Here is a 13,262-nt window from a genome sequence, read left to right as displayed (position 1 = left end):
CCTAGACAGGGAGCTAAGATAACTGTGTCTAACCTAGACAGGGAGCTAAGATAACTGTGTCTAACCTAGACAGGGAGCTAAGATAACTGGGTTACACCTAGACAGGGAGCTAAGATAACTGGGTTATACCTAGACAGAGAGCTAAGATAACTGTGTCTAACCTAGACAGGGAGCTAAGATAACTGTGTCTAACCTAGACAGGGAGCTAAGATAACTGTGTCTAACCTAGACAGGGAGCTAAGATAACTGGGTTACACCTAGACAGGGAGCTAAGATAACTGGGTTACACCTAGACAGAGAGCTAAGATAACTGGGTTATACCTAGACAGGGAGCTAAGATAACTGTGTCTAACCTAGACAGGGAGCTAAGATAACTGTGTCTAACCTAGACAGGGAGCTAAGATAACTGTGTCTAACCTAGACAGGGAGCTAAGATAACTGTGTCTAACCTAGACAGGGAGCTAAGATAACTGTGTCTAACCTAGACAGGGAGCTAAGATAACTGTGTCTAACCTAGACAGGGAGCTAAGATAACTGTGTCTAACCTAGACAGGGAGCTAAGATAACTGTGTCTAACCTAGACAGGGAGCTAAGATAACTGTGTCTAACCTAGACAGGGAGCTAAGATAACTGTGTCTAACCTAGACAGGGAGCTAAGATAACTGGGTTACACCTAGACAGGGAGCTAAGATAACTGGGTTACACCTAGACAGAGAGCTAAGATAACTGGGTTATACCTAGACAGGGAGCTAAGATAACTGGGTTATACCTAGACAGGGAGCTAAGATAACTGTGTCTAACCTAGACAGGGAGCTAAGATAACTGGGTTATACCTAGACAGGGAGCTAAGATAACTGGGTTACACCTAGACAGGGAGCTAAGGCTAAACCTAACAAGGCAAGACGATTAAGACAATTGGGTTTAAAAAAGATCATCAATGGATACAAATGTTACCTACTCCATCAATGACCTGATGATACAGGTACCTGGTGACAAACGTTACCTACTCCATCAATGGCCTGATGATACAGGTACCTGGTGACAAATGTTACCTACTCCATCAATGGCCTGATGATACAGGTACCTGGATACAAATGTTACCTACTCCATCAATGGCCTGATGATACAGGTACCTGGATACAAATGTTACCTATCCCATCAATGGCCTGATGATACAGGTACCTGGAGACAAATGTTACCTACTCCATCAATGACCTGATGATACAGGTACCTGGTGACAAATGTTACCTATCCCATCAATGGCCTGATGATACAGGTACCTGGAGACAAATGTTACCTACTCCATCAATGGCCTGATGATACAGGTACCTGGTGACAAATGTTACCTACTCCATCAATGGCCTGATGATACAGGTACCTGGTGACAAATGTTACCTACTCCATCAATGGCCTGATGATACAGGTACCTGGTGACAAATGTTACCTACTCCATCAATGGCCTGATGATACAGGTACCTGGTGACAAATGTTACCTACTCCATCAATGGCCTGATGATACAGGTACCTGGTGACAAATGTTACCTACTCCATCAATGGCCTGATGATACAGGTACCTGGTGATAAATGTTACCTACTCCATCAATGGCCTGATGATACAGGTACCTGGAGACAAATGTTACCTACTCCATCAATGGCCTGATGATACAGGTACCTGGAGACAAATGTTACCTATCCATCAATGGCCTGATGATACAGGTACCTGGAGACAAATGTTACCTACTCCATCAATGGCCTGATGATACAGGTACCTGGAGACAAATGTTACCTACTCCATCAATGGCCTGATGATACAGGTATCTGGTGACAAATGTTACCTACTCCATCAATGGCCTGATGATACAGGTACCTGGATACAAATGTTACCTACTCCATCAATGGCCTGATGATACAGGTACCTGGTGATAAATGTTACCTACTCCATCAATGGCCTGATGATACAGGTACCTGGTGACAAACGTTACCTACTCCATCAATGGCCTGATGATACAGGTACCTGGATACAAATGTTACCTACTCCATCAATGGCCTGATGATACAGGTACCTGGTGACAAACGTTACCTACTCCATCAATGGCCTGATGATACAGGTACCTGGAGACAAATGTTACCTACTCCATCAATGGCCTGATGATACAGGTACCTGGTGACAAATGTTACCTACTCCATCAATGGCCTGATGATACAGGTACCTGGTGACAAATGTTACCTACTCCATCAATGGCCTGATGATACAGGTACCTGGTGACAAATGTTACCTACTCCATCAATGGCCTGATGATACAGGTACCTGGAGACAAATGTTAACTACTCCATCAATGACCTGATGATACAGGTACCTGGAGACAAATGTTAACTACTCCATCAATGGCCTGATGATACAGGTACCTGGTGACGTTTTACCTACTCCATCAATGACCTGATGATACAGGTACCTGGTGACAAATGTTACCTACTCCATCAATGGCCTGATGATACAGGTACCTGGTGACAAATGTTACCTATCCCATCAATGACCTGATGATACAGGTACCTGGTGACAAATGTTACCTACTCCATCAATGACCTGATGATACAGGTACACCAGAAATCATTCTCAGTCATTATAATGTGCTGTTTGGACCACTCAGGCTAGACCACTCAGGTTAGACCACTCGGGTTGTTGGTTTGAGACCTATACCTATAGGCAGCAATATGATATGTTCGTGTACCCTCTAGCTAATGTATACAAGACTGATTTGGCTAATCTGATTATACCTATAATCACATAATTTTATTGTAATTGATCAACATATGCACGTTGATTTGCATTTCATTGTGACATAATTTTAGATGTTTTCATTTACTTATCACAACCCTGTGCACAGCTAATTGATTAACAGACATGGTAAATATACATAAATACAATTGTATAAAGTATCAAGTTTTAAAACAGTATAAGGCGCCCTAAGTAATACATAACCTATATATTAGAAGTGAGTGTATTTGGAGCGATTTTTGCCATTTTTTGGTAAGTTGGTACAAGTTACACGACGTCTCGTTGAAGTGTAATACTATAAATACAGATAGTTGACATTTGAGGTACAGTTATAACCATTCGACACCTGCAGAATACCTACTCTGTACAATAAGGTTCATCCAGCCTGCTTGTCCCCGTCATCCACCAAGGAACCTTATTGGTATAAGATAACTTTCCACTCAATTGTTCTTAACACTTCACATGAGTACATAACGCTATGTACATATTTCCCAAAGAAGACGAAACCAACACATGTCACAAGTTAGTTTTCACCTGTACAGGTGATAGCCATCACCGTGTGTATACCAGAACTATTTTTGCTGGGGGATCTTTGCAATACTCGTTTGATAACTACTGTCATTTCCGACGACCACACACAATTCACGACACAATCTTAATCCACTTTGGTCCATATACACGTTACATAATTAAACGATTAATACCTGAAGTTTGTGTTGAATAGTTTAAGACTTAACCGTACCGTGTTTACCCCTTTGGGAGCCCCAGTGTTTCTCCATTACAACGACCTAGTTAAAATCACGATTAAGCCCTAAGAGAGTTATAGGGATTATACAATTTAGATTTTTAAATCCATAAATATAAATTTTGGAATTACACTTAAACCATATTGGCCGTAAACACTGATCTATGAAGGACTCTTTGATATAGCGGATATAGGTCTAACTACATACTGCGTAGGCATCCAATCACTATAGCGACTGTATACAATATGTCAAAGGAAATGGCGCGTAATACAGTTTGAATAAACTGAATATTCCATTTTTATTCATTAATCATTAACGGTATGTGAATGCATTCTAAAATGAGCTTTGTGACACTCTTTCGCAATGTATTAAATACTCGCACATCAAAGATGACAAAGATATGCTACAGCGATCCACACGGTAGAAGGGAGGTAACTCCGGGCACATGTCACTGAATTTCAATTATTATCTTATCTTGGAAGTCTATTTGATGTCAGTTATGGTAAAATTACTGTATAGACTGAATACAGATTTTTGAAATTTACTTTAAGATATTTTTTTATCTTGTTGTGTTAAGCTACACACCGCTGTCGGCGGAAACGACGTTTTAATTTATTAAAAAAAGATATGATAAAACTTTTCATAATTATTTCGAGTGTCCACTGAATTATAGTTTCTGTCCATCAATAGCAAAGGCAAGCTTTACTAAGGCAATTTTTACAGAGGCAAACTTTACAGAGGCGAACTTTACAAAGTCAAACTTAACACAGGCAAACGTTACAAAGTCAAACTTTACAGAGCAAACTTTACAAAGGCGAAATTTACGGAGGCGATTTTTACAAAGTTGAATTTTTACAGAGGCGAACTTGACAAAGTCAATTTTTCTACAGTTTGGTTTGGTTTGTTTTTGTTTAACGTCCTATTAACAGCCAGGGTTATTTAAGGACGTGCCAGGTTTTGGAGGTGGAGGAAAGCCGGAGAAAAACCACCGGCCTACGGTCAGTACCTGGCAACTGCCCCACGTAGGTTTCGAACTCGCAACCCAGAGGTGAAGGGCTAGTGTTAAAGTGTCGGAACACCTTAACCACTCGGCCACCGCGGCCCCTGAGGTGAACTTTTAAAAGGTAAACTTTAAAAATCAAACTTTACAAAGGCAAAATTTATAAAGGCAAACTTGGCAAAGTCAAACTTTACAGAGGCGAATTTTTCAAAGGCGAACTTCCCGAAAGCGAACTTTACAAAGTTACAATTTTACAGAGGCGAACTTTTAAAAAGTAAACTTTATAAAGTCAAATTTTCCAAAGTCAAAATTTACGGAGGCGAATTTGACAAGATCATTTTTTTACAGTGGCGAATTTTACAGAGGCGAACTTTACAAAGTCAAATTTTACAAAGACGAACTTACAAAGGCGGTATCACTTTAAAATATTGGCCGATCTAAATTATGTCCTATGGTATTGTGTCAAGGTTCATGGAATTTATCTTTGGCAATGAGCATTAAGAATTCTAAATTCTAAAGGCTTTATAGGAAACGATTACGTGATATCTAATCACAATTAAACAAATTGGGATTAGAATTTCACATACTGGGTACATTTAATACTGGTAGACATTAATACACATATGAGTTGTTTACCGCGTATAATAAACATTATTTATGCCGAACTTCATTATTTTGTGGGTGCGGAATCCAGAATTAATTTTCACATGCGACGCCAACATGTAAGGACTGGGTTACACAATGTTCGGAATGTATTTTATATTGTATGTAGATAATCTACACCGTGCTGTCTTAATGACCACACGGATACATACTAAATACATGCAAATTATCAATTTCATTACAGATGAAACATAAGTATGAATCTCAGATGACAAAGACAGCTATATAAATGATAATTTCAGATATCATTTTTTTTAAGTTTCATATTTCTTTTTTTTAAGTTACATAATTTCAGATTTCATATGACGACTGATTTCGGCCATTTCGCACTGTCACACCCGTCAAGCGAAAAGCAAAGAGCGCCCTGCAAAGAGCGACAATACGACAAAATATATCGCACTGGCGGGGTGTTTTTGTCACATGACTCACTGTCGCTCTTCACGTGGCGGGGACGCTAATACGACGTGTCCGAAATCAGCCACCATAGTGACATTCCCTACAGACACTTAGGTGGGGGTCGGTACCACCATAGTGACATTCCCTACAGACACTTAGGTGGGGGTCGGTACCACCATAGTGACATTCCCTACAGACACTAAGGTGGGGGTCGGTACCACCATAGTGATATTCCCTACAGACACTTAGGTGGGGGTCGGTACCACCATAGTGACATTCCCTACAGACACTTAGGTGGGGGTCGGTACCACCATAGTGACATTCCCTACAGACACTAGGGTGGGGGTCGGTACCACCATAGTGACATTCCCTACAGACACTAGGGTGGGGGTCGGTACCACCATAGTGACATTCCCTACAGACACTTAGGTGGGGGTCGGTACCACCATAGTGACATTCCCTACAGACACTTAGGTGGGGGTCGGTACCACCATAGTGATATTCCCTACAGACACTTAGGTGGGGGTCGGTACCACCATAGTGACATTCCCTACAGACACTTAGGTGGGGGTCGGTACCACCATAGTGACATTCCCTACAGACACTTAGGTGGGGGTCGGTACCACCATAGTGACATTCCCTACAGACACTTAGGTGGGGGTCGGTACCACCACAGTGACATTCCCTACAGACACTTAGGTGGGGGTTGGTACCACCATAGTGATATTCCCTACAGACACTAGGGTGGGGGTCGGTACCACCATAGTGACATTCCCTACAGACACTTAGGTGGGGGTCGGTACCACCATAGTGACATTCCCTACAGACACTTAGGTGGGGGTCGGTACCACCATAGTGACATTCCCTACAGACACTTAGGTGGGGGTCGGTACCACCATAGTGACATTCCCTACAGACACTTAGGTGGGGGTCGGTACCACCATAGTGATATTCCCTACAGACACTTAGGTGGGGGTCGGTACCACCATAGTGACATTCCCTACAGACACTTAGGTGGGGGTCGGTACCACCATAGTGACATTCCCTACAGACACTTAGGTGGGGGTCGGTACCACCATAGTGACATTCCCTACAGACACTAAGGTGGGGGTCGGTACCACCATAGTGACATTCCCTACAGACACTTAGGTGGGGGTCGGTACCACCATAGTGACATTCCCTACAGACACTTAGGTGGGGGTCGGTACCACCATAGTGACATTCCCTACAGACACTTAGGTGGGGGTCGGTACCACCATAGTGACATTCCCTACAGACACTTAGGTGGGGGTCGGTACCACCATAGTGACATTCCCTACAGACACTAGGGTGGGGGTCGGTACCACCATAGTGATATTCCCTACAGACACTAGGGTGGGGGTCGGTACCACCATAGTGATATTCCCTACAGACACTAGGGTGGGGGTCGGTACCACCATAGTGACATTCCCTACAGACACTTAGGTGGGGTCGGTACCACCATAGTGACATTCCCTACAGACACTAAGGTGGGGTCGGTACCACCATAGTGACATTCCCTACAGACACTTAGGTGGGGGTCGGTACCACCATAGTGACATTCCCTACAGACACTTAGGTGGGGGTCGGTACCACCATAGTGACATTCCCTACAGACACTTAGGTGGGGGTCGGTACCACCATAGTGATATTCCCTACAGACACTAGGGTGGGGGTCGGTACCACCATAGTGACATTCCCTACAGACACTTAGGTGGGGGTCGGTACCACCATAGTGACATTCCCTACAGACACTTAGGTGGGGGTCGGTACCACCATAGTGATATTCCCTACAGACACTAGGGTGGGGGTCGGTACCACCATAGTGACATTCCCTACAGACACTTAGGTGGGGGTCGGTACCACCATAGTGACATTCCCTACAGACACTTAGGTGGGGGTCGGTACCACCATAGTGACATTCCCTACAGACACTAGGGTGGGGGTCGGTACCACCATAGTGACATTCCCTACAGACACTTAGGTGGGGGTCGGTACCACCATAGTGACATTCCCTACAGACACTTAGGTGGGGGTCGGTACCACCATAGTGACATTCCCTACAGACACTAGGGTGGGGGTCGGTACCACCATAGTGACATTCCCTACAGACACTTAGGGGGGGGGGGGGGGGGGGGGGGGGGGGTTATAGCCTTTAAAATGCCTTTGCGGCCCCAGACCCCTCGCAAAAAAAAAAAGAAAAAAAGAAAAGAAAAACAAATTCGGCTCGCACCTACGGCGCTCGCATTATCACTAAATTACTGAACCCCCCTTTCGAAAATCCTGGGTCCGCGCCTGCTCGGTAAGGTTCATAGTAGATATAGTAGACTGGATATAAGGATTGGTAAACTAATGTAGTTCTAATACAGTATACATACACTTGAATAAAAATACTTCTGGACCTTGAATTTAGTTATAGACTGTGAAACTGGATGTAGACTGACTAGATAGTACACGTAATAGTGACCTTTAAATTCTTTAGCCGCATGTATATATATCTGAATGTGAATGAATTAATTAACATTTCAAAAATATGTAGTGTGTTGCCTCATCAATTCATAATGACATCGCTAAATATGGTTTGTAAGTGAATCAACAGATGGCAGAGATAGTAAATGATTAATGCGCATATATATTACCACCATCTTGTCTATATAGATCACTTCCTTTACAGATCCGATACATTTTATTATGTTATATCATCGGTAATTTTAAATAAAATGTTATTCAACACCAACATGCTAAGCGTGATATCGCGTTACTAACAAAACGGTGTCAATATAAACTATAAATGTGTGTTAATGGGACATGCTATCTCGTGAGTCAGACAATATTAGATCTAGTCAGGAGGTATGTTGGGCTCTGACAGCGAGAAAAAGACAAAACAGCTCGACAAATATGTGATAAAAAGAAAACCTACAACAATGTTTTGTATTATTTTTATTCCCATGGTAAGGTCATATTTCATCTTCAATAAAATAATATCTACCCTAATCTCAAGAACACGTTGACGGTTAAGATAATATCTACCCTAATCTATCACTACTAGAACACGTCGACGGTTAAGATAACATCTACCCTAATCTATCACTACTAGAACACGTCGACGGTTAAGATAATATCTACCCTAATCTATCACTACTAGAACACGTCGACGGTTAAGATAATATATACCCTAATCTATCACTACTAGAACACGTCGACGGTTAAGATAATATCTACCCTAATCTATCACTGCTAGAACACGTCGACGGTTAAGATAATATCTACCCTAATCTATCAGTACTAGAACACGTCGACGGTTAAGATAATATCTACCCTAATCTATCACTACTAGAACACGTCGACGGTTAAGATAATATCTACCCTAATCTATCACTACTAAAACACGTTGACGGTTTCATTAATGTTGTTTTCCAAGAATGTTAAAATGCCCATATTTTGATGAAATAAAAAAAATGCCTAAAAATTGCATAACAATCGGTTAATTATTTCCTGACTGTGTCGTCTGCCCTCAGCATAGGATACAATGTGTTAACAAAATCACAAACTACAACTAAACAGAGTCATCACAAACTAGACGTGTGTGGTAACTAACACAGGATTATCACTGACAACTAAACAGTGTCAACACAAACTAGACCCGTGTGGTAACACAGGATCATCACTGACAACTTAACAGTGTCAACACAAACTAGACCCGTGTGGTAACACAGGATCATCACTGACAACTTAACAGTGTCAACACAAACTAGACGTGTGTGGTAACACAGGATCATCACTGACAACTTAACAGTGTCAACACAAACTAGACGTGTGTGGTGACACAGGATCATCACTGACAACTTAACAGTGTCAACACAAACTAGACCCGTGTGGTAACACAGGATCATCACTGACAACTTAACAGTGTCAACACAAACTAGACGTGTGTGGTAACACAGGATCATCACTGACAACTTAACAAACAGTGTCATCACAAATTAGACGTGTGTGGTAACACAGGATCATCACTGACAAATAAACAGTGTCAACACAAACTAGACTCGTGTGGTAACACAGGATCATCACTGACAACTAAACAGTCAACTAAACGTGTGTGATAGCACATGATCATCACTGAAAACTAAACAGCGTCAACACAAACTAGACTCGTGTGGTAACACAGGATCATCACTGACAACTTAACAGTGTCAACACAAACTAGACCCGTGTGGTAACACAGGATCATCACTGACAACTAAACAGTGTCAACACAAACTAGACCCGTGTGGTAACACAGGATCATCACTGACAACTTAACAGTGTCAACACAAACTAGACCCGTGTGGTAACACAGGATCATCACTGACAACTAAACAGTGTCAACACAAACTAGACCCGTGTGGTAACACAGGATCATCACTGACAACTAAACAGTGTCAACACAAACTAGACTCGTGTGGTAACACAGGATCATCACTGACAACTAAACAGTCAACTAAACGTGTGTGATAGCACATGATCATCACTGAAAACTAAACAGCGTCAACACAAACTAGACCCGTGTGGTAACACAGGATCATCACTGACAACTAAACAGTGTCAACACAAGTGACACAGGGTCATCACTGACAACTAAACAGTGTCAACACAAACTAGACTCGTGTGGTAACACAGGATCATCACTGACAACTAAACAGTGTCAACACAAGTGACACAGGGTCATCACTGACAACTAAACAGAGTCAACACAAACTAGACTCGTGTGGTAACACAGGATCATCACTGACATTTACAGTCATTAGCACTAGATGTGTCAATAACAGGATCGTCATGGGCATTTGTAGAGAAATAAAAAGAATACATCCCATCCGGACCAGATGGGTGGACGGGCGGGTAATGAATCATCTGGCTTTACCAGTCGGGGACTTAGATTATCATCGGGGAATGAATCCGTCGGGGACTAGATTATCATCGAAAAAAAACCCACTAATGTACCATTGGTATAGAACTGCTCGGCATTTGTTTGTGCTTATAAACGGTACACAGAAGACCGAGTGTGTATGAGACATCCATAGTGTTGGCCCTTGTTGACTCTGATGTGTGGTGTTTACTAAAACATTCCATACTTACCACCAAATGAAGTAAACCTGTTGTCTTTGAATTTTGAACGTGCGGAATCCTTTTTCATGTCCTCTTTTTTCTTTTCTTCTTTTTTCTTGTCTGCTTTTGTGTCATTTTTTATCAACTCCGCGGCAGGTTCATCGTCACTGGAGTCTGACGAATCGTCCATGATCTTATCCCAAGCCTCAGTCATGGATACGGTGTAAAATCCATCACATAAGTCATTTGTTTGGCAAACTCCTCTCCATAGACCAGGTATCTAGGTTTACCTGTCCGCCATTTTACACCCAGCATACAAGGAGAACATTTATTATAATCGTTTAATCCATAGATCAGTGTTACGATGCATACCCTAAATCGTATTATTAAAAGCGTTCCTTTTGTGTAGTTTAAAATCCTCAGAGTAAATGGTATATGTGGCCTACCGATTGTGTATAGTGAGGGTGTTTATACTCACTACCTCCTCAGTGGTATCCAGTGCGCCTTATAATCGTAGCTATTTTGTTAGTCTATGCCATTTGAATCCACATTGTACTTCGAATTGGTGTTGATTGAATAGTTTAAAGACCCCTATAGTATACGTGCGTGCCATATGTAAGTACAGAAGCCAGTAGAGAGAAATTGATAACAAAGCAGGTGTGAATTATTAGTCGGAACTTTTCTCATCATGAATTTACATAAAAGTGTACATTAAATATAAAACCGTGCGGTACCAATGATCGTAATACACCCATCCCAATTGGAAATGGGTATAGGGGGGCCTACCAATTTTATTTAAATTATTGCACTATAAAGCGAAAAAAATCTCGTATATATGTTTAGTCTGAATCGAATTGAATATTTGTTTTCGCAAGAGATGGTCCAAATAGTGCCTAACAAAGAATTGTATATATGTATATATATATATACACATTAAGAAGAGTGTTCTAGCGAACCGTTGTAAGGCCGCTGTACCATTTATACGTGTTAATCTTGTATGGTAGAAATGACGAGTACCCGGTCGTACCGACATGTACGACTCCACGACTTAACTTAACAAGTGACATTTCTACAAATGGCTGTCCGTTCAGAAACAGAGTTTCCAGCTTTATCGACGGCACCCACGTGCAAATCTATGTCAAATCCAGGTTAAGTAGAAATGTAGGAAATAAACAAAGACAACATTGAAACAATAAGGTTTATTCATTATCATCACATTTTCAAACTTCGGATTTCAATAGAAGCTCTGAAATCCGTGTACAATATATGGACACTCACTGTAAAGGGTACATAACTAATGTCATCTCACACACAAAGTCAGCTTCACCTGTACTTAACTAGGGGTAGAAAATCCAGTATAGGCTAAGTCAACACAATGATGGTGGGATGCTTAGGTAGTCAAACTTCAACATCAAACATAGGCGGATTCGTACGGACACAACAATGAAGAATGTTTATTTGTATACGTTCAGTTGGTTATGATTTCGAGTCGAGACGGAACTGAACAAAGTTTCAAAGTCGAGTGCAATCGGAAACCCATTCGGGCCTTTCCGTCATTCTAAGGAGCATATGAATTTGACTGTCAAGGTGTATGTCAGCGTGGTTAGTTATGACATTCTGTTCATTAAGGATGACGTATGTAAATCATAGAATATAGTTCCACTAGCTATCAGGTTGGTATATGTTTATTAAAAAAGATGGTTCTAGTGACTTCCGAAGTGATTCTATATTTTAAAATACCAAAGATGTTTCACTTATTGCCAGTTTAAGTTGGCGTATACATATAAAACATAGTTACATAAAAGATAAACTACCCAAATAGGCACAGTACTGTACAAATATTACAACACAGGGTTCCGCTAACTTTCGATTCAAAATTTAAATTCGCCACAATAGGATCACTCAGAAATCGTTATTTCATATTCCCTTATACATAATGTCAACCTTCCCCCAAAACAAAAATAACCGACCGATTTATCAATAGCTAGTTTTCAATGCATGGCAATGTTTTTAATCTATATATTTAGTGGTAAAATCACTGTTTTAGTACGTAAATTATGCGGAGTACAATATGTTTGGGCAGTATATCCCTCCGTGAGGGACCGAGTGAGATGTCACTGGTGTTTCCAGTATGTGTAGAAACCATGTGTGTCGAGTATCAACCTTATGGGACATATATCCACAATGAGTACATAATCGATATCAAAGGGTCGGGGTGGGACTCGGAACGACATCATGTCAAATTACACGGGGCACAATAGCAAGTAACTTCTATATCTTTTGATTGTAGTATTATCATAGCTTCGCCTAAATTCGCTTGGATTGGAAATGCATTATAGTTATCTACCATTGACAGAAAATTCTGTTGACACGGTATCCGTTTTATAGGAAGTTGTCCTCTAATTCAGACAGAGGAAATCATTGAAGAGTAAAAGTGCCAAAGACTCATTGACATTGTGAACTAGTGCCACAGACTCAGACTAAGTGATATTGTGAACTAGTGTCACAGACTCAGTGATATTGTGAACTAGTGTCACAGACTCAGTGATATTGTGAACTAGTGTCACAGACTCAGTGA

General features: G+C 41.3%; 1 protein-coding gene across 3 annotated transcripts in view; it reads right to left on the bottom strand.

The window, feature by feature from the left end:
• LOC117324428 (MAPK/MAK/MRK overlapping kinase-like) overlaps positions 1 to 11,031 on the bottom strand; it is an 84,105-nt gene extending 73,074 nt beyond the window's left edge. Inside the window, exon 1 of one of the 3 annotated variants that reach the window (XM_033880278.1) lies at positions 10,715 to 11,031. In XM_033880278.1, the coding sequence (XP_033736169.1) occupies positions 10,715 to 10,898 (184 nt within the window). In that variant the 5' untranslated portion in view covers positions 10,899 to 11,031. Of the gene's footprint in view, positions 1 to 3,137; positions 3,515 to 10,714 lie in introns of those variants that run through there. The other 2 variants (XM_033880279.1, XM_033880280.1) reach the window with 2 other exon arrangements.
• Between the last annotated feature and the right edge of the window lie 2,231 nt (positions 11,032 to 13,262).

The sequence above is a fragment of the Pecten maximus genome, chromosome 3 (assembly GCF_902652985.1).
Source record: "Pecten maximus chromosome 3, xPecMax1.1, whole genome shotgun sequence".
Taxonomy (NCBI): domain Eukaryota; kingdom Metazoa; phylum Mollusca; class Bivalvia; order Pectinida; family Pectinidae; genus Pecten; species Pecten maximus.
The sequence above is the reverse complement of the archived record's forward strand: the minus strand, read 5'-3'. Positions and strand labels throughout refer to the sequence as shown.